General features: G+C 35.3%; 2 protein-coding genes across 6 annotated transcripts in view; one reads left to right on the plus strand and one right to left on the minus strand.

Moving 5' to 3' along the window:
- LOC132557479 (nucleolar transcription factor 1-B-like) overlaps positions 1-7,685 on the plus strand; it is a 28,310-nt gene extending 20,625 nt beyond the window's left edge. Inside the window, exons 15-19 of the mRNA XM_060221968.1 lie at positions 2,581-2,610; positions 4,331-4,756; positions 4,924-5,061; positions 6,128-6,249; positions 6,594-7,685. Of these exons, the coding sequence (XP_060077951.1) occupies positions 2,581-2,610; positions 4,331-4,756; positions 4,924-5,061; positions 6,128-6,232 (699 nt within the window). The 3' untranslated portion in view covers positions 6,233-6,249; positions 6,594-7,685. The remainder of the gene's footprint in view (positions 1-2,580; positions 2,611-4,330; positions 4,757-4,923; positions 5,062-6,127; positions 6,250-6,593) is intronic.
- Positions 7,686-8,365: 680 nt separating this feature from the next.
- LOC132557486 (protein argonaute-2-like) overlaps positions 8,366-27,859 on the minus strand; it is a 45,508-nt gene continuing 26,014 nt past the window's right edge. For 2 of the 5 annotated variants that reach the window (XM_060221977.1, XM_060221976.1), the window contains exons 13-21: positions 26,967-27,089; positions 21,683-21,819; positions 21,172-21,356; positions 20,652-20,811; positions 20,207-20,297; positions 19,620-19,814; positions 17,178-17,414; positions 15,004-15,203; positions 8,366-14,682 (exon numbers count right to left, since the gene is read on the minus strand). In XM_060221977.1, the coding sequence (XP_060077960.1) occupies positions 14,574-14,682; positions 15,004-15,203; positions 17,178-17,414; positions 19,620-19,814; positions 20,207-20,297; positions 20,652-20,811; positions 21,172-21,356; positions 21,683-21,819; positions 26,967-27,089 (1,437 nt within the window). In that variant the 3' untranslated portion in view covers positions 8,366-14,573. Of the gene's footprint in view, positions 14,683-15,003; positions 15,204-17,177; positions 17,415-19,619; positions 19,815-20,206; positions 20,298-20,651; positions 20,812-21,171; positions 21,357-21,682; positions 21,820-26,192; positions 26,316-26,966; positions 27,090-27,859 lie in introns of all 5 variants that reach the window. The other 3 variants (XM_060221980.1, XM_060221978.1, XM_060221979.1) reach the window with 3 other exon arrangements.

Genomic DNA, 27,859 nt, shown 5'->3' on the forward strand with positions numbered 1-27,859 from the left:
GGGCCTGTGTTGTATCATAACTAGACAGTGTGATAGGGTAGGGGACATGTGTTGTATCATAACTAGACTGTGTGTTAGGGTAGGGGACATGTGTTGTATCTTAACTAGACAGTGTGATAGGGTAGGGGACATGTGTTGTATCATAACTAGACTGTGTGTTAGGGTAGGGGACGTGTGTTGTATCATAACTAGACAGTGTGTTAGGGTAGGGGACGTGTGTTGTATCATAACTAGACAGTGTGTTAGGGTAGGGGACATGTGTTGTATCATAACTAGACAGTGTGTTAGGGTAGGGGACATGTGTTGTGTGTTGTATCATAACTAGACAGTGTGATAGGGTAGGAGACATGTGTTGTATCATAACTAGACAGTGTGTTAGGGTAGGGGACATGTGTTGTATTATAACTAGACAGTGTGATAAGGTAGGGGATGTGTGTTGTATTATAACTAGACAGTGTGTTAGGGTAGGGGACATGTGTTGTATCTTAACTAGACAGTGTGATAGGGTAGGGGACATGTGTTGTATTATAACTAGACAATTTGTTAGGGTAGGGGACATGTGTTGTATCTTAACTAGACAGTGTGATAGGGTAGGGGACATGTGTTGTATCATAACTAGACAGTGTGATAGGGTAGGGGGCCTGTGTTGTATCATAACTAGACAGTGTGATAGGGTAGGGGACATGTGTTGTATCATAACTAGACAGTGTGTTAGGGTAGGGGACATGTGTTGTATTATAACTAGACAGTGTGATAGGGTAGGGGACGTGTGTTGTATTATAACTAGACAGTGTGTTAGGGTAGGGGACACGTGTGTTGTATCATAACTAGACAGTGTGTTAGGGTTGGGGACATGTGTTGTACTTAACTAGAAAAGTGTGACAGGGTAGGGGACATGTGTAACCTAAATATTTATAACTAGACAAAGTTTTAGGGGACATGTGTTGTATCTTAACTAGACAGTGTGATAGGAAAGGGGACATGTGTTGTTCATAACTGATATTACAGTGTGATAAAGGGTAGGGGGCCTGTGTTGACTCATAACTAGACAGTGTGATAGACACAAAGGTAAGTCACACTATTTCAACCTGTACAGTTGTAGACACAAAGGTAAGTCACCACTATTTCAACCTAAAACACCACAACAGATTGTGACAATAAGGGACTATTTCAACCTAAAACACCACAACAGATTACAGCTGCAAGGAAAATAGACACAAAGGTAAGTCACCACTATTTCAACCTAAAACACCACAACAGATTACAGCTGCAAGGAAAATGTAAGTATCTTAACCTAAAACACCACAACAGATTACAGCTGCAAGGAAAATAGACACAAAGGTAAGTCACCACTATTTCAACCTAAAACACCACAACAGATTACAGCTAAAACACCACAACAGATTACAGCTGCAAGGAAAATAGACACAAAGGTAAGTCACCACTATTTCAACCTAAAACACCACAACAGATTACAGCTGCAAGGAAAATAGACAAAAAGGTAAGTCACCAATATAACAAACAAAAACACCACAACAGATTACAGCTGAAAATAGACACAAAGGTAAGTCAAAACCTAAAACACCAGACAGATTGTGTTGTCACCACTATTTCAACCTAAAACACCACAACAGATTACAGCTGCAAGGAAAATAGACATAAAGGTAAGTCACCACTATTTCAACCTAAAACACCACAACAGATTACAGCTGCAAGGAAAATAGACACAAAGGTAAGTCACCATATTTCAACCTAAAACACCACAACAGATTACAGCTGCAAGGAAAATAGACACAAAGGTAAGTCACCACTATTTCAACCTAAAACACCACAACAGATTACAGCTGCAAGGAAAATAGACACAAAGGTAAGTCACCACTATTTCAACCTAAAACACCACAACAGATTACAGCTGCAAGGAAAATAGACACAAAGGTAAGTCACCACTATTTCAACCTAAAACACCACAACAGATTACAGCTGCAAGGAAAATAGACACAAAGGTAAGTCACCACTCAAACTAAGGAAAACACCACAACAGATTACAGCTGCAAGGAAAATAGACACAAAGGTAAGTCACCACTATTTCAACCTAAAACACCACAACAGATTACAGCTGCAAGGAAAATAGACACAAAGGTAAGTCACCACTATTTCAACCTAAAACACCACAACAGATTACAGCTGCAAGGAAAATAGACACAAAGGTAAGTCACCACTATTTCAACCTAAAACACCACAACAGATTACAGCTGCAAGGAAAATAGACACAAAGGTAAGTCACCACTATTTCAACCTAAAACACCACAACAGATTACAGCTGCAAGGAAAATAGACAATAAGGTAAGTCACCACTATTTCAACCTAAAACACCACAACAGATTACAGCTGCAAGGAAAATAGACACAAAGGTAAGTCAATCTTAACCTAAAACACCACAACAGATTACAGCTGCAAGGAAAATAGACACAAAGGTAAGTCACCACTATTTCAACCTAAAACACCACAACAGATTACAGCTGCAAGGAAAATAGACACAAAGGTAAGTCACCACTATTTCAACCTAAAACACCACAACAGATTACAGCTGCAAGGAAAATAGACATAAAGGTAAGTCACCACTATTTCAACCTAAAACACCACAACAGATTACAGCTGCAAGGAAAATAGACACAAAGGTAAGTCACCACTATTTCAACCTAAAACACCACAACAGATTACAGCTGCAAGGGAAAATAAGTCAATCTTAACCTAAAACACCACAACAGATTACAGCTGCAAGGAAAATAGACACAAAGGTAAGTCAATCTTAACCTAAAACACCACAACAGATTACAGCTGCAAGGAAAATAGACACAAAGGTAAGTCAATCTTAACCTAAAACACCACAACAGATTACAGCTGCAAGGAAAATAGACACAAAGGTAAGTCAATCTTAACCTAAAACACCACAACAGATTACAGCTGCAAGGAAAATAGACACAAAGGTAAGTCACCACTATTTCAACCTAAAACACCACAACAGATTACAGCTGCAAGGAAAACAGACACAAAGGTAAGTCACCACTATTTCAACCTAAAACACCACAACAGATTACAGCTGCAAGGAAAATAGACACAAAGGTAAGTCACCACTATTTCAACCTAAAACACCACAACAGATTACAGCTGCAAGGAAAATAGACACAAAGGTAAGTCAATCTTAACCTAAAACACCACAACAGATTACAGCTGCAAAGAAAATAGACACAAAGGTTAGTCAATCTCAGCCTTAAACACCACAACAGATTACAGCTGCAAGGAAAATAGACATAAAGGAAAGTCTCTACTATCTGGCTTAGTAGCTAGGCTTTATAACTATTACATGAAAGTGTGTTTTCCTGAAGAGCATTTTTATTTAACAATTTTTAGAAGAGTTTGGCCCTTTTGTTCTTATTTTACATTTTAATAGCAAGCGAAGGGGTTACTTTAAGGTATTGTGTGTAGGAATCCTAAATGCTTTCTCAGCATTTTTATCTGACAGCTATTTATTCCTGTATTTGATTTTAGTATTCATTCAATACAATAATGTATTTACAAGGAATGAGTGTATATTGAAATTAGAAATGTAATGTCAAAGGTCGCATAGAGTAGACATGTAATGTCAAAGGTCACACAGAGAATAAAGGTGATATCAAAGGTCAAATAGAGAATAAAGGTAATGATAAAGGTCACATGTAGTATAAATGTAATGTCAAAGGTCACACAGAGTAGACATGTAATGTCAAAGGTCACATGAGTAGAAATTTAATTTCAAATACATGTAACATCAAAGGTGACTTAAAAAAATAAAAAATAAATATTTGTAGTAGGCATTGTGTATTTTCCAACTATTGCAAAACAAGATGTCAGCTCTTGTTATCCTAGATGAAAGGGCACAATGTCTTGATATGGGATAAACCTGTATAACACCCCCTCCCCCTTGTCCTCCACATTTACATGGTACATACAGTACTACTCTCTGTTGTATTTTGTCTCAGTCTTAATATGTAGTGTTTTATTTCATTTTTAGGTCATCTGACCCATATGGTCAAGATGACCTTTAGCCATCGTGCTTCGTCCGTCGTCGTCCGCCGTCCGCCATGCGTAAACTTTTCATTCAAACAACTTCTTCTCAAATACTAGAAGGTCTAGGGGGCTAATACTTGGCACAGAGCATACTGGCATGGAGCTCTACCAAGTTTGTTCAAATGAATGACCTTGACCCACTTTAAAGGTCACAGGGGTCAAATATCTTGTATCTAATGTCAGAGGACCGTTAAGGCCCATGGGCCTCTTGTTTTTTCTTCAGCAGCCTGAACCATCATCCTCTGATGAAGAAAAAATGACCAAACTGAAATCTCCACGGAAGTCATCACTAGAGAGATCAAAGAATCCTGTGTTACCATCTCCTTCATCTTCCAACTCCTCAGAAAGTGAAGAGGAACAAGCACCATCACCTAAAAAATCTAGACTTTCACCACAGAAGGTTGTACCTTCTCCCAAGAAGGTACTGAAAAAGAGTTCCACCAGCTCGTCATCTAGTTCTGAGAGCAGTGATGAGGAAACTGTTGTACGTTCACCTAAAAAAAGTGAGAAAGTACTGAAAAAGACAAAATCTTCATCGTCATCATCTTCATCTTCGCCATCATCAGATAGTGAAAATGTAGTTTTAACACAAAAACCTGTGGTGTCATCTGTAAATAAAAGAAAACCATCTCCTCCAATAAAACGACTGGTAAGACTACAAAATTATTTACATTGCAAAGATATTTGTAACATATACTTTGAATCCAGTTGAGTTTTACAATTCACGTCTGTTTCTCGTGGGGCTTCATCTTTCTGCCCCCAGACTTATCATGTGACATGGGATTACTGTCTGATAACATTCTGTTGTCATTACAGGTACCATCAACTTCACCAGTGAAGAAAACAAAAATCCCTGTCAAAACATCTAAACAGTCTGACTCCAGTGACTCCAGTGACTCAGACAGCAGCAGCAGCAGTAGCAGCAGTGATACCCAACCCACAAAGACAGCACAGGTATGTTTACTGACCAAAGACTTCAGTATATGTATATAAGGCTAGAAAAGGTACAAGGCATTTCTGTTTGATATCTAACATTGCTTGATATCCTCGACAGCTCAACATCTTCTGTCATCAGGAGATGGCAGGTTTTTTTTCTGTTATCTCGGTTTAAATTCTGTACAGTACTATTTGTGTCTAGTTCTGTAGTATCACTTTAATTTATTGTTCAGAAAAACAGTAAGGTATACCCCCAGCTGTGTGTTAGGTAGGGGGTGAGGTGTACACCCAGTATTGGTTAGGGAGGGGCGAAGTATACCCCTGTCATTGTGTTAGTGAGGGGAGAGGTATACCCCAACAATGTGTTATGAAGTGGGTGAAGTATACCCCCAGCAGTGGTTAGGGAGGGGCAAGGTATACCCCTAGCAGTGGTTAGAGAGGGGTGAGGTATACCCCCAGCAGTGGTTAGGGAGGGGCAAGGTATACCCCCAGCAGTTGTTAGGGAGGGGTGAGGTAATACCCCCAGCAATGGTTAGGGAGGGGTGAGGTATACCCCCAGCAGTGGTTAGGGAGGGGCGAGGTATACCCCTAACATTGTGTTAGGCAGTGGCCAGGTGGCCATCTTTGATTTTGATATTGAAAGTTTACTATCAATATTTCTGGATTACTGGATTAATTGCTCTCAGGTGTAGATTCCTTTTGGTCCCTAGTTTGGCCCTTTTGATTTTTAATAAGTTATTATGACTGATTGGGGAACATGTTGGATTTGGCAATTAAAAATCATTATCACTGTTTCTTTGGGGGAATTTTAAAATTTCATGTAAGTAAGAGCAAAAACAAAGGAGAGAAGAAAAAAGAAGGAAAAATATGCAACTTTTAATGAACAAAATAATAGATAGCAAACAAAAGTGGGCACAAGATCCCTCTGGGATCTCTTGTTTGGTTTAAAATAGTTTAATGCAAGGTCAATAGAAACCCAGGGTGAATGTTTCCATGTGGAATAGGACAGTTACAGTAATAGTGGTATGAAATTGATTGAAGAAATTTTGAAGTTAAGGCTGATTTTTAATTTTCCTGTTGATAGAAGCCACCATTGCAGTCAAGCCCATTCACAACTTCTGCAATCAAAACGGTGGTAAGCCAAAGTGAATCCTCTAGTGATTCTGACAGCAGTTCCGACTCGGATTAATCTCAGATCTAACACAGGTATGTACAAAGTCTCACTCTTAGTAAACACATCAACAAGTTTAAAGACTTAGCACTTTGATATTTTATTTATCTTGTCATATCAACGCAAAATTTTCCCAAAAATGTTAAAATTTAAATTTGTTTGAAAAAAAAGATACTGTGAAACTTTGTTACTTTAATATGACTGTTGCTGAATTATATGTGGGTCTGTTGTTAATGTTACTAATATCACAATTGTAGGATTGTGTTTCTGAGTTAAACATACCTTCAAGTTCTACAAAAATGCAATTTCTGTTTATTATGTACAGAAAGGGATGTATTACTCCAAAATCATTTATATATTTCATACATTTTTCTCCTAGGAATTCATCACCTTATGCTAGAGACTTTGAAACAGGACACAGAGATATTCCTGGAAGAAAATTTGGACCCACGTGCATCATATTCAAATAACTTTACAACTGATGTTTACTAGTCCATCATCAATTGTCTGACATGTTCAAACCTTAATGAGCTACTTAAAAAACTTTCTTCATTGTTTTTTACTCTGTGATTGTCACAATACCAAAAATTTGTGGTGCATTAATTTCCTGAAACAGACTATACTTTTTATCACAAAAAAGGAACTATAACTCGTTGTTTGTTACATTTATTTGTTAATAGAAAGTCAATAAGACATTTTTCTTGGTGTAGTATATCAGTTTGTATGGATGGAGAGTGAGTTATTGTACCAGAATCTATATATGTTACTATACATCTGTTGAAATAATTCAAATGTGAATTTAATTGTTATAAACTTTTAACCTTTCAGTATAATTGTAATTAAAGCCTTTATATTTGTCGTGAACAAAATGTCAATATTTCTTTGATATGAGCTATTCTGTGTTGGATATGCAGTATTTGATTTAGGAAAAATTTGGAGTATCTTGCCATATCTTGTCCTGTTGTTATGCTCCCTGAAAATACTAAGACGATGTGAAATGTACCACATTCAGGGCCTGAAACTCCTTATTGTCTCCCAGAGACTTGGGTATCAAAGTCAAAAACATTACAATTAGTAGGAAGGTTTAATGGAGTTAAATTTCTGTATCCTGGTATCATCTGTCTGCCTCCTATGATGAGGTATAATACTAGTAAGTGTAGGGTTATTTGAAATACTTCTGGGTATTACTTGTTTTTGGTATTGCACCATAAACATGGAATGGTTGTCAGGTGTACATGAACTTGACCAGTCTCTGCAATATTGTGGTTAAAATGTTTTCTACCTAGATGTATTTGCTGGATTGTCCTGTGAACAGCCAGGAATATTTGGAGACAGTAGTAAGTGGTGGCTTCCTCACTGAACATACGGAAAATCTGGAAGCATTTAACCACATGTCAAGTTGCTGAGGTCAATATTATAATGTCTGAGCTAACCCAGATACTATCATAATAAAATATCATTTTCAAAATAATTCCGTGTTGTTTGAAGTCTTGACTATTCTTAAAAAACCTGTTTTAAATATTACTGAAGTTGACATCCATAGTTAAGATTTGTATGTTGTGCACTTTAGGAAGGCAATGTGATGTTTTAATCAGTAATCTGATCCAAAGGGTCACTCTGACAAATAGTTAACTTTTTTTCTTGCACAAAACTTTTCACATCTTCATTTTTTCAAGTTTCCACCAGAGGGATTCAACTCAAACTTGCTTGAAATCATCAGCAGATGGCACCAGTCATTATCTTTTCAGTCGTTTCAAAATCAAGTATGGCTGCCAGTTCAAAAACAAATTTAAACCTTCTTAGGTTCCACTGGTGCCCTTCATCCACAAACTTTGTGGACCTTGCCATAAGGACCCTAATTACCAAATGTGAATTTAATCTGACTGTTAGTTCATGAGAAGATTTTTAAAATTTACCTAATTTTACCCCCCTTTTCTCCCTCCTGGGGCCCTTCTTGGAGCCACGCCCTTCTTCGCAAACTTGAAGCGGCTTTCCATGGGGATGCTTTGTGCCAAGTTTGGTCAAAATCCATTCAGTGGTTCTTGAGAAGAAGTCGAATATGTGAAAAGTTAACGACGACAGACAAATCATGATGGCAATAGGTCACCATGAGCCTTCGGCTCAGGCGACCTAAAAACAAGACTTAAGACATTTTTAATATACATTTCTTCATTTTATTAATTTAAAATACTTATAGGACTCTTTAAAAAGCAACAGTGCTTAACTAGACTGGGGGAAATATGATACAACATGAGATACAGATGATAAGTGGATAAAATCAACTAGATACTTCACTGCAGTGATCAGTCCTTAATATTCTCCAAACACAACAGCAGCTAGCTGATAACAAACATTACATATGCTTTGTGATATTGCTGACTTGTTTTCTTATTTATTGTGTGGAATATTGCTTTGCCCAAACAAGACTCCATGAAACACATATTGCTAGACAAAAGATAAACAACACTGTTACTTCATGACTTTCCATACTATTCAATATTACAAGTCATGTTAGATTTTTATTTCCTGGTACAACTTGCATCACAAGCCGTTAATGTGATGCAGGAAATCATATTATGGTCTCTTTCATTTGCACACAGTAATGATAGTTCATTTATGCCGATGTAAAGATTAAAAAAGAAATCTAATCCTACTTACCATTCATAAAAATTTAAACCTTAACCTAGAATGAACGGATATCTTTAAGTTTTAAATTACAAAATACATCAGATTGAAAGGCAGGATGCAAACAACCTTACAAATAGGCACAAATATAAACCCGTTCACAATTAATCCTATGGATTCCTAACCTGTTGTAACCTTTGAAGTGTTGTGTTCAATGCTGTTCACCGATTTAATATTGTTCTGTACCTGTAAACAATTTTGAACTTTAAGGCAGATTTTGTTCCCAAAACCAAAAAAAAAATACATTCAAGAATACTTTTTCCCGTTACATTTTAAATCTTTAACTACAACATACAAATGTTTCCAAACTTGTGTTCAATCCAATTTTTGTACAGAAAGGCTGGTCTTTTGTTCTCTTTTCATAACACTGTTTCTTCTACGTTTGATTCGTTCTTCAATACTCTCCTGATCATCTAAGAGTTTTATTCTTTAATGCACTCTCTATTTGTTCTTGTTTTAAGTGTTCAAAACTTTTAACCTTTTATCAAAATTACAGGCTACAACATCTGAACAGCGTGGACAATTTCTTTCTCTATTTTTTTTTATTCAAGCTTCAGAACAATGAGGGAAAAGGACAAGTATTCCGACCTAAAATTACCATGGTTACAGTAAAATGTCACTTAAAACTACAATGGAATTATGTGATAAGTACACACATACTTGTACTGGCTGATCATTAAATGATGTTTAAGGTGAATACTTAGCAGATGGTAGAAATTTTTGTTTTATTAGCTGGCAGATCTATCTCCTAAGATTCAAATTTTCCGTAACTTAATAAAACAGATCCACTTTCAGAGCAGTGAAGAGTGATTACTTTGATGAACTGCAAACTTTTGCAACCATGTTATTTCATTCTTAAAAGAATAAACATGAGATTTTGACCCTCTGAAATATATAGCAACACTTGTGATTGGCTGTTTGAATTATTTCACATGACAGGCAGCGAGTGATTGTGAAATTATAAAAAACAAATTTGGGTGAATGCCAGCTACACTATTAATTAAATATCTTGAATTGTTATTTGTAGTTTAAGTGTGATAAGATGATCCCCTAATATTTCAGGTTCTGTCAAATCTCTCCCATCACGATCCTAAAGGGAACCTTAGGTAACGCAGAAAACAAGGCTGACAGATAAGATAAATGGCAGGACAAAATGCCTTCTTTCATTCTTGCATAAATTGTTTGCAATACTTTTATCAGATGCCATATTGTCCAGCATACAAAAGAAAAAAAAATGTACAAATTATGAAAAAAAGAAAATATTTTTTTTTAAATAACACATCAACACTTTGTCATAATATACATACATATTTAACAAAAAAGATACCTACGGATGAGGGAATTCTGAATGACAAAGGCCCTCAATATAATGGGCCAGGGTGGGTGGAAACAAAAACAGAAAGGGACCCATCTGATACACAAACTGATTAGGACCTCTTTACTGTTCACAATCACTCACAGACGCTTACCAGCACACACATACCGGGACAAAACAGATACCACACTATCGTAAGTGCCATCTCCAAAACGAACTATTGAGCTAAAACGAATCATTATGGTATCTTGATATGTCTTCGTAAGGACAACAGACCTGCTATAAAGCACACACATTTTGATATGATAATGGAACAATTTGGACATTAAAATTGCACTCTAAACAAAGACTTCAGAATGACGCACCTTGTTGGCAGACCAATGATCCTATACATAAAGCCCAACACATACACTTCTGTAGGCCTATACAAATTGCATCAATAATAAAAATATTTAAAGAGAAAAAAAATCATATCAATTAGATGTAATGACAATTTGCATTAAGGACATTTTCACACAACAAATTGCTTTCACATGAATTTGACTACATATACAACAAAGTTGTGATATAGGACTAGTTTAACTTTACATTCAAATCACCACCACAAAAGTAGGACTATTTCATTCACAGGACTGCCACTGAAAACTATATGATCAACATGACAGTCCCAATGGCACTTATAACTGTGGACTTTCGTCTAGATATAATCTGCAGATAAATTGTAAAATAAAGGAATGCTTTTTCAGCCTTGTGTCAAGACTAGGTGGGTTTGGTTGTAAGCGAATCATTTTCAATAAAATAAGAGATATGCAACCACAACACGAAAAAGTATAAGATATAGTGTGAGAGTGTCTTGTTTTGTTCCTCTTCAGGTCCTGTTTACCAATGTTATTATAACATGCTAATCCTATACCAAAGTCCCACAGAAAGTCTGAACCATTACAATACATTTCCAATACTTTGGTATTATCAATCATAGACAACCACAAACTTGTAGAAACAGTCTCCAGCCAGTATTAAAAACACACCAACTTGGAATATATATCAAAATGCTTGATTGGTGGATTGGGATGGGGGGCATTTGATTTTATTCAACTAATATCTCACTTTCTCTTTATTTTTCAGTTTTAAATGTTGTATGGAATGTTTTGATAAGGATCCTTAATAACAGATGTCATATATATGCACTAGTCTATTGTTCTGAGTGAGACATCAACAAACAAGAATCTCGGACTTTATCTCTAGCATTTCAAAAGCAAACAAATTTGAATGAAACATTTGGTTACGTATTTTTTCTTGGTTTATAGGCAAACATTGTTGAAGGCTATATATATCAGTACACTCCTTTTAAAGCAAACACAACCACACAGGCCATCACGTTGGTACACAAGGTTATCTACACTTAATATTACAATGTAGTAAGGAGGCACTCGTACAGGAAAAAATCTAGGTGAGTAAAATTCATCATTGAAAACACAAATTACTGTAGATAAAATTATCTTATTATGTAGTGAATATATTCTTACTTGACTTGAATGCAGAATATTTTTGTTTCAAATACAGCTAGAAAAATACTTCAAACTCAATTGATAAATTTTATATACAATAAAAGTAATTTGGAATCTAAAGGCTATCTTTGTCCAATAAACAGAAATAAAGTGACAGGACCTATCGCAGTTTTGGTTGACTAGACATTTTATTATTAATAAGAGTATTCAAGAATCTTATTTGGAAAACTGTGACAATGCAATAAACAGTGGTACATGGACACCAACAACAGTTGGTATACATTGACATCTCCCCTCCCCCCTAAAAATATCCTCATATCTGACACTGCCTGCCTAATGTAATTACTTCTGACATTACTAACATTACAAGACTGGGCCCATACATTAAATAAGTCCTTGTTTTATAAAAACAATGTCTACTTCTATAGTTAAGAAATGTTATCTGGTAAAAGGTCTCAAAAACAATGATTGCATAATCAATATTCTGATTTTTGAAACAATATAAGAATCTCTGAATTTTCAGTTCTCTAACAAATTTTATCACGATTCCATTGAATTCTACTGTCATGATTCACCAAACAACTTCAACACATTCTTTAAATAATTACAAAATTTTTTGTCAAAATTACGGAAAACTTCATTGTATAAAATTGGAACCCAATTTTTTTATGAAAACTGTATTTGGTGCTATTACATTGTTTTCAATAACCCTTGATACATCAGGAATAAGTGAACATATTATACAAAAAAATCTATCTGACTGGAAAATATTTTACTGGCCCTAAAATAATTGCAAAAATACTGTTGTGTGAATATCTGCTAGCCTTCTATTAATGGATAAGAATGAGTTGAACCAATGTTTTGAATGTAATTGCATAATATTCAAGCGAGATGGGACTTGGTGTCTGGGAAGACAAGAGAACAGGCTTGGTTGTAGGTGTTGAGAATACAAGGTGGATACAACACAGGTAGTATTGGTTTAAACCACTGGTGGGACTCGATACAAAAATCTATGGTTTTTATGCTAAATGACACATTAGGCGAAACTGTGTTAATTTTAAAAAGCAAAATATTTGAATTTACATCAAACCTTTTTTGGGATAAATGGTACATATTCTATTAAGATGTTGGAAAAAATTGTAAAATTAATGTTTCCTTTTAAAATTGTATAATATATATGACATTTAAATCAGAATTTCACAGTTTTTCCAACTTAGCAGTAGAAAATTGAAAGGGATCTAGACACTACCCTCACTCTCAGTTTGTCATCAACTTGGGCAATGATGTCAGTGTCATGGTTGTAATAGCTACTGTATGTACAAGAATCACGGAGGCCAAACACCCACAAAATAATTCTAACATATAAAATCTTACAATTAATAAAATGTTAGTGAAGAATGATCAACATATTTCACTAGCATGCTGGCAATTTCAACCTGTACAGTAAAAGGTTAAACTGACTATTCAATAAATACAAGACTATCGGTTTGAAAAATACCCAAATTAACCTCGTGTGTTTCAACCAAACCAAACTGCCATATCGCACCACAAAAGGGCAAGAATGAAAGACAGTTCAAACTCAAAGTTGTTTAAATTACCTGCACAATTTTGTTTTAAAATGAACATTACAAACCTCAAATACAAATCTATTCCAGATAAAAGTTAAGAAGAAAGAAATTTTAGATAAGTCTTCTACTTTGGCTATTTGTCAGCACCACAGTACGTACCTTTCTACCGGATAAATTCCCAGTATATGTCATTGGCCACATCATTAAAATAAGCACATAGGACTACAAATTCTACATATGTACTATCATATGATAAATGCAGGTATAAAAATCTTAATAAAATATCAGAGAAAGTAGCAGGGAGAAAATGCAGCCAGTAGGTGGCACACTTTGATTGTACATCAAAACAAGCAGATATATAGATAATGGTATAGAAAAGGCAAGATAAATCTATAGTACATGATTTTAGAGAAACTTTTGTGGGGCATTATTGGATTTGTATATATCCTTTGCAGGATGTGAGGTACTACCATGGCTGTCCCTGCTACCTTCCTTGTTCACAGCCCAAACATCTGTTGTACACACAGAAAAAAGATGACAATAAATAGTTGTGGGAATAAATGACGCCATGAATCACACATAAAATTTCTGACTATTAAACCGTTTCTACTGGTTTGACACCTACAAATATTAAAAAAAACAAAAGAAGGAAAAAAAAAGACAAAGGAATAAAAAAGTCACTACAGATCAGCTACTTAGAAAATTTCCCAAGATACAAAATTAGATAACAGTTCTGTTTTAAAAATAGCTGGTTAAGTCATCAGTCATAAACCATTTCAAAGGCATTTAATAGACTATGGTTTAGCTTTTTAAGTACCTTTTTGAGTAAATATTAAAGATGGGGATGCTGATCAATTGTGATTAAGTTAAAACTAAGTTACAACTACCCATACATTTAGTGATACTGTGTCAGGCCCTCACTGCTCAAGTACAGGTAATTAATATCAATTAACAGGTAAGTCCACTATGTACAGGGAGGCGATATGGTAAAAGAGCATTTGAACATTCTAAAATACATGTCCACTTGTCATGCCAAACAGTTGTCACACCAAGGCGTCATTGCCACAAGGAACAATTGTCACAACAAAGCGTCTATGTCACAAGGAACAATTGTCACACCAAGGCGTCTTTTTTGTTGATGGCTGTTGATTCTGATGTCTGGTCAATAAGAATACAAGTATAAACAACGCCAGATAGACCTGGTTTGAGTCTTGCTGCATAAGGTTGAATGGACTGTGAAATTAAAGCTCTGGAATCCCAGTAATTCTGGCACTCTTGGTCAATTAGGCAAAGTACATGACCCTGGTGGTATCTGGGTGAACTGTGACAGCCCGAGCCATGGCTGTCGGTGTTCGATCCTCACTATTGTCAGAGTGACGACTGCCCTCTCCACTGTAACACAATCACAAATAGTATCAAACATTTTTTTAGGTTCTCTTTTAAGAAATTCATAAGTATTCAATTATGACAGCCTTCAATTTTATTATAATGAATATGTATTTCACCTCCCTACCAAACTTTGTTTTAGGAACTTTCCTCGTTTTTATATGCATGTTTATGAAGACAGCTTTTTTTGGTAAATGGTGACTGGCCAAAATAAAGTAAAGAAGTTTCTACATACAAATCTTTTGTGAATTTTTTCTTAGACTTATTAATACTACAAGGCCAACACTTTTCTTTTCCCCTAGCTTAAAGTGAGTACAAGACCGCTACCTGTCATGTTCCTTTTCCACAAGATGATAACGTGCCCTAAACGCCACCAAGTGTGCGTAGTAGGCTGGAGCAGGAATGGAAACACTTCGTGTACAGCGGACGTAAGTGTGACACAGCTGGTAGGTTAGCGTCTGCAGTTCGTCTGCCTGGAAACGGTTGTCGTCCCATAACACATGGTAATGTGACGGCCTGCTAGTACCCTGAAAGTTGACATCAGTTAAGAAAATGAACACCAGTACACTTTTAACACTTCAAGTTGACATCAATCCCGAGAATGAACAGCAATACATATTTAGCACTTAAAGTTGACATCAGTTAAGATATTGAACAACAATACACATTTAACACTTAAAGTTGACATCAGTTAAGAGAATGAACAACAATACATCCCAACCTCTGACTTTAAGAAGGGATGTGTTGGTCCTTGGGGTCCTGTAGTAACTCCACCCCTGACTCTAAGTAAAAAGGGATGTGTTGGTCTCTTGGGGTCCAGTAGTAACTGCACCCTGACTTTAAGTTAAAAGGGATCTGTTGGTCTCTTGGGGTCCCGTAGTAACCCCACCCCTGGCTTTAAGTAAGAAGGGATGTGTTGGTCTCTTGGGGTCCCGTAGTAACCCTACCCGTGGCTTTAAGTAAGAAGGGATGTGTTGGTCTCTTGGGGTCCTGTAGTAACCCCACCCCTGACTTTAAGTAAGAAGGGATGTGTTGGTCTCTTGGGGTCCTGTAGTAACCCCACCCCTGACTTTAAGTAAAAAGGAATGTGTTGGTCTCTTGGGGTCCTGTAGTAACCCAACCTCTGACTTTAAGTAAGAAGGGATGTGTTGGTCTCTTGGGGCCCTGTAGTAACCCCACCCCTGGCTTTAAGTAAGAAGGGATGTGTTGGTCTCTTGGGGTCCTGTAGTAACCCAACCTCTGACTTCAAGTAATTATCAGGTATCTATGGCATATCCCTCAGATCTCATAATCACCATCATCAGCAGTTAAAACACAAGTGAATATTTCCTTTCCTGAGAAAAATTGCTGCCAAAAAAGCAAAATAGAAGATTGAAAATTTCAATTTAGGAGAAAGGAGATATTCATCATATGTGATAACATTGCCTCATAGTGTGTTTCACATCATAGGGACGACTACAGGAAAACACTGTCAACGATTTCATAGTGTTTCACATCATAGGGACGACTACAGGAAAACACTGTCAACGATTTCATAGTGTTTCACATCATAAGAACGACTACAGGAAAACACTGTCAACGATTTCATAGTATTTCACATCATAGGGACGACTACAGGAAAACACTGTCAACGATCTCACAGTGTTTCACATCACAGGGACGACTACAGGAAAAAACTGTCAACAATCTCACAGTGTTTCACATCATAGGGACGACTATAGGAAAACACAGTCAACAATCTCACAGTGTTTCACATCACAGGGACGACTACAGGAAAACACTGTCAACGATCTCACAGTGTTTCACATCACAGGGACGACTACAGGAAAACACTGTCAACGATCTCACAGTGTTTCACATCATAGGGATGACTACAGGAAAACACTTTCAACAATCTCATAGTGTTTCACATCATAGGGACGACTACAGGAAAACACTCAACGATCTCATAGTGTTTCACATCATAGGGACGACTACAGGAAAACACGGTCAACAATCTCATAGTGTTTCACATCATAGGGACGACTACAGGAAAACACTTTCAACGATCTTATTGAAGGCAGGGTTTTCCATAATTTTGTTAGTAGTAGGCTGTGTAGTGAAAGTAGGAGGCTGGCCTGCCGTGTACGTGTAGTCGTGTATGAAACATTATAATGGAACTGGATTGGTGTAGGCGGCCAAATGATCAAAGTAGCCGGTCAAATTGGCCGGCAACCGGCTCTTATGGAAAACCCTGGAAGGTTTGTCATTTTTTGTATTTATCTTGAAAAAGCTGTCAACACTTGATTAATTACAAACTATCCATCCAATATTTTGGCATTTCCATAATGATCATGTAAGTTGGAAGCAACAATGAACAAGACTTTTGATGCTACAAGATGTTTTGCAAACATTTCCATTGACAACTGCTTACAGAGAATGCTGACAGAATAGTAATATCTCAGACTTGAACTGTACTTTTGTTTTGGAGAGACAAGAGAATATTGAGTGTTAATTTGTACCTGTATTCCTGCATGACTACATAAATAGAAGTCAAATTCTGTCGGGTGGGTGATGCCCACATCGACTGTGGTCCCTGCTGGAATGTTGCCACTTCGCCCTATCTGGTCCTTTCTGTCCGCACAGAAGAGGCGAGTGTGATGTCGTTTCTGTACTACAATGAATGTTATGCCTGGCTGATAACCCAACTCTAGCTTCATACATGCTTCACGCACAGCTCGTAGTTCATGTGACAGCACCTAAGGAGAGAACAAAACTCATCACAACACAACTTTAGCTTCTTACACACTTCATCTACAGTCAAAGTGGAGGAACTTTTTACCTTAATTGGTTGTTTGGAATTTCTACAAACATGTAATATTTGTTGGTTCATACCATTTTATATGGTTCACTAATAGTTCACTTCGTATGCTGGTCCATACCACTTTATATGGTTTGTACGTTGGTTCAACCTACTTTCTATGGTTAATACTATTTTCTAAGGTTTATACTATTTTCTATGGTTAATACTATTTTCTGTGGTTTCATTAACAGTTTACTTTGTACCTTGGTTCATACTATTTTCTATAACAGTTTTGGTTTCATTAATACTATTTTAACAGTTTATTTTCTATGGTTAATAGTATTTTCTATGGTAAATACTATTTTCTGTGGTTTCATTAACAGTTTACTTTGTACTATTTTCTTGGTCATACTATTTTCTATGGTAATGGTTAATAGTATTTTCTGTGGTTAATACTATTTTCTGTGGTTTCATTAACAGTTTACTTTGTACCTTGGTTCATACTATTTTCTATGGTTAATAGTATTTTCTATGGTAAATACTATTTTCTATGGTTTCATTAACAGTTTACTTTGTACCTTGGTTCATACTATTTTTATGGTTAATAGTATTTTCTTGGTTCATACTATTTTCTGTGGTTTCATTAACAGTTTACTTTGTACCTTGGTTCATACTATTTTCTATGGTAAATACTATTTTCTGTGGTTTCATTAACAGTTTACTTTGTACCTTGGTTCATACTATTTTCTATGGTTTTCTATGGTAAATACTATTTTCTGTGGTTTCATTAACAGTTTACTTTGTACCTTGGTTCATACTATTTTCTATGGTTAATAGTATTTTCTGTGGTTAATACTATTTTCTGTGGTTTCATTAACAGTTTACTTTGTACCTTGGTTCATACTATTTTCTATGGTAAATACTATTTTCTATGGTTAATACTATTTTCTGTGGTTTCATTAACAGTTTACTTTGTACCTTGGTAAATACTATTTTCTATGGTTAATACTATTTTCTGTGGTTTCATTAACAGTTTACTTTGTACCTTGGTTCATACTATTTTCTATGATTAATACTACTTTCTATGGTTCATACCATTTTATATGGTTTGTATGTTGGTTTATACCATTTTCTATGGTTTCAGTGATACTTTGTACATTGAGACAATTTGCATCCCTCAGCTCTCATAATCACACATCATCAGCTGTTTAAACTCTTGCCAATATTTCCTTTCAAGATATGAAACTTTTGAAGCCAAATATATAAAATTGCATTGAATTTTTTAAGGGAAATTTTTGAATAAGAAAGGATATATTCAACAAAAGTTTCAAACATTTTGCCTCATGGAAAGTTTCACATCATCGGGATTACAAAATAGGCCCAACAAATGTACTGAAGTCTGTAGGAGCTGAAAGCCTATTGTTGATAACTACAATGTATTTACAATGTTTAAATTTACATGTCCTAATCATCATATTGTGTGAATGTGCCAAACATAATTCAAATTACCCTATGGGTGCCGGAAGACTGTTCCTGCTGGCTGTACTGAATATCACATGCACTCATACAGCAGCAGCTTGGGTGGCGTGGGGGTATGTGGGACATTAGAAAACATAAAATGTCCGCGAAAACATGAGTTCAGGTTCCGCATATTGTAAAGTTTGAAAGTATAACCCTTGGCTGTCCCTGATTGTAGTTGTAGCTAAATCTCCAAGGTTTAGCAAGTGCCGTCACTTCATATCTATAGAGGAGTTTGTGAAATTAAGGGCTCAAATTGAGAAGCCAGGAAAATCAAAATAAGGGACAAAAAACCACTGCACTGACCTAATGGAGCCTTACACCATATAGACACTAAGTTTGGGTGAGTGAAATTTTCATAGCCATCACAGTCAAACTAGTTCGTAAGAATTCAATTTTGTGTCTACAACGCTATATATATTCATTGGGTGTCTTTAATGACAGTTAATATAAAAATTTCTTTTTCCCTGAATGAATCATCAAATATGATGCAAGTGTAACTCTATGTTCCCAATGAATGTAAGGAGAACTTAGGGATCATCTAAAGAGATTCCCATAGCTGTAGACTTCCGTATCCAGAATTTACAAAAACTGCAATTCTGTACTGAAGCAGGAATCACTTTGTTTTCATTCTCTACCTTACCTGTGCAAACTGGCCCTCGCTGACTCCATCTCTATAGAAGATAATACGGGTGGGTTTAAATCTAGTGGCCTTGTAGAAGTGGATGAGCAACTCTCGCACCATTGTCGAGAGCTCTTGTATAATCTCTTGACGATGTTGCTGCACCCTAACTGTAGCGGAGTAGCGACTCGGATGGGCATCCATACTGCCGACAACCTGTACAACCAGACACCATTACATAGTAATTCTAGTTTTTTTTTTTTGGATCATTACATAATTACAGATGTGATTTTTGTAAACCAATCCATTTCTAATGTAGTTGATTATTTGAGTACATTCACAACTACCTTTAAGCAAGAATATATTTTTCTCTTCATATACAACAATTGTAAATATATGTATTAGCTTGGATCTCAACCATTTCCAAGATTACACCTAAGTTTATGTCCTGGCACATCAAGCTATTGGGAAAACTTTGCCATAATTATGAAATCAAGTACTCTGCAGAAGTAACTCAGTATCAGGAGTGCTGACAACATAACCTCTTTATTTTTCATTTCCTTTAATTTTGTTATGAGAACAAAAAATGTAAAGTGTTATTTACTCACAGCTGCAATAGAGGGTTTACTAGCGTCCCCAGCAGGTGGGTGAGTCACATCAGCTCCCAGGAAAATGACTGGCTCCCGGAATACATTTGGTCTGAAACAGAGTTACGACAAATACATTCAAAATCCAACACTTCAAATGCTCAATGTTAATATGTCTCATTATCACTTCAAATGCTCAATGTCAATAGGTCTTATCATCATTCATGGGTTACAATGTCATTTTGAAATCTTAGTATCTTGTATGTACAATTATTTTTATTTTGCAGTCTGGATATAGTGACAGCTGATCAAAAGCTCAAAATAGTAACGACTACAATATAACTAGACCTTGGGAACTAAAATGATATATTATCCAATCTGTTACAGCATCTTCATTAAGTCTGTATATTGGATATTGACACCGCAGATGTCAGAGATCTATAAGACCACTTGTTGAAACACTTACCGGATACTGGGAAGTAGAATGTTGTTGATACCACCGAGCTTGACATTAATCTTGAGACACAGATTGGATAAAGTCTGAGGTGTGGTTTTGTTCACATTCTTAGCCTGGACACATTGAGTGGCAAGTCCAAACAGGATGTCTCCAACTCTCTTCACTTCAGCTGCAACACAATCAGTTAATAAACTGTAAGCTATTACATACATGAGGAAATTTCCCAAATTATAAAGTTCTTCCTAAGTAAGGTTTCTATCAAGAACACTGCCCACTTAACCCCTTACAGTAAAAAAATTGTGCTCAATGAAAAGTCTAAGCAAAGTAAGGAAGTTGGATGAAAAGCCTAATAAACATACCCAGAGAACATTTCAGAACATATTTAGTATCATGTTAATGAAGATGAACATTTTCCAGCTTTACAAAGTATGATTCATCAGTATATCTTCTTTCACCAGGGGATAGGCCAGAAGTATCAACTTCGGATACCACGCAATTGTTTACCTCCTTCCATCTGCTAACAACTTACCATACACGGGTGTTTTGCCTGGCAGGACAACAACAATGAGTTGCAGACCCTGGTAAGTATTTTTCAGGTATCTAAACATGGGTTCCACCTGGTCTGGCCCTGTGGCATATTTACAGAAACAAGGCTGTCCCACAATTGGCATGCCTGCATCATTGGAAATCCTCTGTAACTGCTGGGTGAAATTCCTACACAGAGAAAAAAAAATGATGAATTGACTACTTGCTGTTTACTAAATTACCTGTCCTATAAAAGAAAAAATCCTCAAAACCCTCTATGATCACAAGTAGCTATGTGTATTTTTTCATGTCAAGGCTGCCATTTTTTTTTATGAATAATTGACCAATTTTTCACATTTTTTATCAACATTTCAGAGGTTCAAAAAGCCTATAACTCAACTATTTCAAAATCATGTCAAAGTGTCTTAACAGTGAAGTAACACTGCAAATCAATGTCCATTTCTGAAGACAGATTGCTGAAAAAGAAACCATATCACATCTACTCTAACAGATACCTGAGAGCGTCCTCTCGGACAGTTCGTTGTGGTGCAAAGCAGGCGATAGCCCAGACACGGATCTCTATACCAGAGAAGAACTGCTTGCCTCTCATGTCCCATACGCCCTGGTTGGGTACAGCCTGGGCCTTTGTCTGCTTCACAATAAATATACAAGTCATTACGAAAATACGTACCTGACTGCCACTTCTACGTGTACAGTCATAAGGCCACAATACGTGGTTGATAAAGAGGCAATAAATATCATTGTAGGTTAAAATTTTTAATCTTTATCATTAACTGGTCACATTACAAATCACTGCTATCATTCTACCTATTGTGATTACAATAAATACCCTTTCCCAGGTAAATAGATACTTTCTGAAATGATTCCAAAAGAACAGTGATTAACTGTACATAATTATTTTACTGATAAACCTGACTGTCATAATAAACAAAGATTAACTGTATATAATTATTTTACTGATAAACCTGACTGTCATAATAAACAGCGATTAATAGTATATTATTATTTTACTGATAAACCTGACTGTCGGAATAAACAGTGATTAACTGTATACAATTATTTATAAACCTGACTGTTGGAATAAACAGTGATGAACTGTATATAATTATTTTACTGATAAACCTGAATGTCATAATAAACAAAGATTAACTGTATATAATTATTTTACTGATAAACCTGACTGTCATAATAAACAAAGATTAACTGTATATAATTATTTTACTGATAAACCCGACTGTCATAATAAACAAAGATTAACTGTATATAATTATTTATAAACCTGACTGTCGGAATAAACAGTGATTAACTGTATATAATTATTTATAAACCTGACTGTTGGAATAAACAGTGATTAACTGTATATAATTATTTATAAACCTGACTGTTGGAATAAACAGTGATTAACTGTATATAATTATTTTACTGATAAACCTGACTGTCGGAATAAACAGTGATTAACTGTATATAATTGTTTTACTGATAAACCTGACTGTTGGAATAAACAGTGATTAACTGTATATAATTATTTTACTGATAAACCTGACTGTTGGAATAAACAGTGATTAACTGTTTATAATTATTTATAAACCTGACTGTTGGAATAAACAGTGATTAACTGTATATAATCATTTATAAACCTGACTGTTGGAATAAATAGTGATGAACTGTATATAATTATTTATAAACCTGACTGTCGGAATAAACAGTGATTAACTGTATATAATTATTTTACTGATAAACCTGACTGTTGGAATAAACAGTGATTAACTGTACATAATTATTTATAAACCTGACTGTTGGAATAAACAGTGATTTAACTGTATATAATTATTTTACTGATAAACCTGACTGTTGGAATAAACAGTGATTAACTGTATATAATTATTTTACTGATAAACCTGACTGTTGGAATAAATAGTGATGAACTGTATATAATTATTTATAAACCTGACTGTCGGAATAAACAGTGATTAACTGTATATAATTATTTTACTGATAAACCTGACTGTCATAATAAACAGTGATTAACTGTATATAATTATTTATAAACCTGACTGTCGGAATAAACAGTGATTAACTGTATATAATTATTTTACTGATAAAACTGACTGTCATAATAAACAGTGATTAACTGTATATAATTATTTATAAACCTGACTGTTGGAATAAACAGTGATTAACTGTATATAATTATTTATAAACCTGACTGTCATAATAAACAGTGATTAACTGTATATAATTATTTTATAGATAAACCTGAATGTCATAATAAACAGCGATTATTTTAACTGTACATAATCATTACACCTGACCTGACTGTGATACAATACATAGTATATATTGGCCTTCTATTGCACCTCAAGCATTAAATTAACAAGAAGCCCAGGCGCTCAAACGGTCACCTGAGTGAACTCACAAACAGCAGCAACTGGAATGGATGTGTAATGTAAATTAGAAAAACAATATAGTTTTACTGAAGTTACAACTGGGGTGATGAAATTTACAAATTTGGTAAAGCCAAAATGGATCCTTGATGCAAAGTATTTAATTCTGTTATATTTATGTATAGATGGTTTTTAAATTTCAGTCAATTTGACTCTTTTGGCCTTGCCCCTCAGATGCCTGAGAGACAGGGACTATATCATTTACAAATTTGGTATACCTTTAGCCACGACGACAGATAAAAGGGGATCAAAATAAGTCACCGTGCGACTTTGTCTCAGGTGACCTAAAAATGGTGATGAATGCACAAAAATGATATTGAAAAGAGCAACTTATTATGGGAATAAAAGAAAAATAATCAAAACACAGAAAGTTTAAGATTTAAAATAACAAGCAAGTACAGATATAATTTTGTATGGTGGTTATGCCTAGACGCAAACATGTGAAACTGTACTATACAACAATCACCTACAATATACAAATATCTGTGACTGATTGGTGTTTTTTAAACATCAAAGTTTAAAGATTTGAATCCTGTTCACTGGAAAATTATACTTCCAATTGAAAGATTTATTTTCTTAAACTGACTGGTTTTATAAACAGTTGTGATTTTCTGATAGCGTTAATGGTCACTATAAACAAGGGCATTTGTTAAGGCAGATTTTATTGTGGTTATTTTCAACAAAAAAAAAAAAAGAAAAAGAAAATGTTGACCATTTAAAATTCAATAAGAACATTTCCTTTAGGAACAGTCCTTTTTTCCTCTCTTGGTTATTCACTGTATTCTATTTGATAATAAAGGCATCATATTCTTTTTAGTTTTGGTACTTACTTCAAAACTTTTCACAAAGATCTACTTTTTTACTTAAATTTATAACACATTAATACATTCTTAATACTTCTTTCCATATAATAATAGTGTAAATGAATTAATATATAAGTTCTATACTACCTTCCACCCTGCAACAGTACAGGCATGGTCAATCAGACCAACCGGTAGTGTCACAATGGTTATAGATTAGTTGTTACACACAGAAAGAGTTTGGTACATGGTACATCCAGGATTAATAAAGATTTAGAGGTTAAAACATAAACAAGACAATACTGTACAACATTCTTCTTGTACTCTACCCCATTTATTCTCTCTTCAAATTAACACTTTTTGTTTTTGATAAATTTGAAATTGGACTGTTTATCCTGTCCTTGAAATGTTTAAAAACATTAAAAAAAAAAAAAAAAAACATTTTAAAGACACAATTTCAATTGAAAATCATTTTTTTTTCAACATAAGCCAGTCCATACCGACACAAAAATTATCAAAGTTGGGAATCAACCTAACACTAACCTAAGACTATCCATCTTCACACTCCATTTTCTGTATCTCATAAAGGATTTGTCGTATCAAATGAAAACAATGACCCTACCAACGAAATCATCTCTCTGTCAACATATTAACTTGTAAAGCCAAAGCTTCACTTCAACAGAAACCAAACTTTTTATCTGTTACAACACTAGCAACTTTCACATGCAGGCATGATGAGCAAAGAAAAAAACATTTCTCATGCAAATGTAAAAAAATAGCATAGTGATTTGATCCTTTATAAAAATAACCTTTCAAGTCTTGTTCCTTCTAATACTGAAGTTATCCTTTTTATTCCAGATGATACAGTGCTTGCTATCAACACTGAACTCCCTTATCTTCATTTCCTGATTCTCTACACAACTCAATATCATTTTTATGATTGATGAGACACTTTTTGTTAGGGATTGATCCCTTCAGGGCATAATGTCCAGAGCACAAACACAAAGGTTTCCGTCCACTGAAGGAAGTTTTGACACAAATAATTAAAATTTGTTCCCAATTTCCTCACTTCCCAAAAATAAGAGAAATATCAGCGAAAACTTAGCCAATTCACCTCAGCTCAGCCAAACTTTATCTTCTTCATTTTTAACATGACACATTTATTTCTTTATCTGTTCAATAAAAAAATACCCTCCCTGCGGAAAGAAACAAATGACTCGGGATTAAATTCACAATGTTGAAAAGCAAACAGAGCTGGTCATATACTACAAAAATCAGCATCCAAGATGTGAAGCAGGAGCAAATGAAGAGAAAATGTGAAATAAAAAAATGAAAAACTTAGAATATTATAATGTTTTGACCTATAGGTCAACCAAGCATCGAAAAAAGAAAACCAAAGAGGAGGACAAGGTATCGCTGTATATTTGGATGCAGAAAAACAAACTGAAATTCTCTTAAAAATTCAACATCCCTATACAACTGGGAAAGCATCAATCGAAGGTGAGATTAGGTTGGAAGCTTTTAACAGTGGAAATGAGGCATTCTGATTGGTTGTTCCCATGCCATGACTCTTGACAACATTGGTTGCCTGGCAATGGTAATGACCTTGACAATTTGACGGCATGGCAACACAATAAACTAGAGGCAGCAGCCGACAGAAGTGGCACAGAGATTTGCCAGTGAGATTACACAATGGATGATCATGGCTGCTTTCAATGATCTGATCAATGAGAACGTGACATTTTTGAGTTCTATCTTACCCTTCCTCCATATTGTATTTTTGGGGGCATCAAGACTCTGCCCTGAACCTCGGCCATCTGGGTTTGAATGCTGATTCCAAACATTTGCAGATACGGGTCGGCATTGAAATTGGCTTTGCGAACCTGGGGTAACAGACGGGGTTGTACAAGGAAAAAAAAAAGTCAAACAATTTGTTTTTTGTTGCTGGAAGGCCAGAGCACACACGGGAGGTGACGTGCTGTTGGCTTTGCCAACTTGTATTGGTGCCTGTGGAGGCCCCTGTAATGGGCACCATGCCAAACCTTGCTATGGATGTACCGGGGCTGGGCAGCAATGCAAATGCTAAATACAAATATTGACATCTACTTATATATCTAATGAAACTTTGGAGTTTGAAATAATTTAAACACTGATGTAATTTTTCATGTTTTTAAATCTCTTGAACTGATTTTGTTTTTGTTCTTTTTGGTAGATGGACCATTTTTTGAGCATTCACCATTTTACATTGCCTTCCATTCTGTAGACAAACATGGTCTCAAGAATCCATAGAACTCTGTCATGAAGATAGAAAAATCTCTTCACAAGAGATGCTGATAACAGATTGAGAAATCTTTCCTTTTGTATGGAAATTTTAAAGAAATATTTCTTGAATTCTCATCACATCAAAGATAATTTTCAAACTTTTCAAAATTTTATTATTTTAGAATGTATTGTGTATGGATTCTTGTAACCAGAAGAACAATCAGACATGATATTACATGGCTGTAGTGTGAGAGGAAGGAATTGGCGCATACCCTGCCGCCGTACTCTATCCGTGGAGGTGGCAGCACGCGACCCCTGACCTCCGTCATTTGGTAGTTGACATTAATCCCGAACGTTTGCAGGTAGGGATCTTGGTTGAAATCAGCTTTTTGTACCTAATGGTATGCAGCGATGGATCAACAGGTCATCAACATGGAAAGTACATAATTGTTATACAAGAATCTACCAAGGCAACAGTCTATCATTCAATCATGAGATTTTCTTCTCATAGTCATACTTATTAAAATCTATTATTTTCAATTTAATTTTGAAACAAGTAACATAAAATAGAGTTAATACACTAATTTTTAAAACATTTTCCCCTTTTTTAAAACACAGTTTTTTGATTAAATGCAAAATATATTACAGGAAGTCACTACAAACTTGTTACTGAAATAATGTTTAAACTTTGAAACATTTCATGTGATATCCTTTCATCATTAATAACTTGCTGCCATGGTATTACAAGTATAGACAACTAGTCCATAATAACTTACCTTTCCCATGAATTACATTTGTAAGAGACTCAAACTGTGAGTCAGCTATTTGAGCTTGCTTCATACTACCTAAAAGACTCAGACTGTGAGTCAGCTATTTGAGCTTGCTTCATACTACCATTCAGACAAAACTGTATCAATATTACAGCAAAACTAGACAATTACAGACATGAATGCCCTGCGGAATGTAAAGTCAGATTTGTTGAAACTTCTTCAGAAGTGCTATCAAATGTTACTGGGCATCCATATAAAAGAATCTTGAAAAACAAATCTGTTTAACAACTATATACTTCTATTTATAACAATTGGGTAACTTTATCATAATAAAATTAAAATCTCATTTGTTATTCTCTTGTATCAAAGATTCTTGGAGAACATGAGATTTATTC

Source organism: Ylistrum balloti, unplaced genomic scaffold (assembly GCF_031769215.1).
Source record: "Ylistrum balloti isolate Yb309-2 unplaced genomic scaffold, AGI_CSIRO_Ybal_v1 Utg370678, whole genome shotgun sequence".
NCBI lineage: Eukaryota > Metazoa > Mollusca > Bivalvia > Pectinida > Pectinidae > Ylistrum > Ylistrum balloti.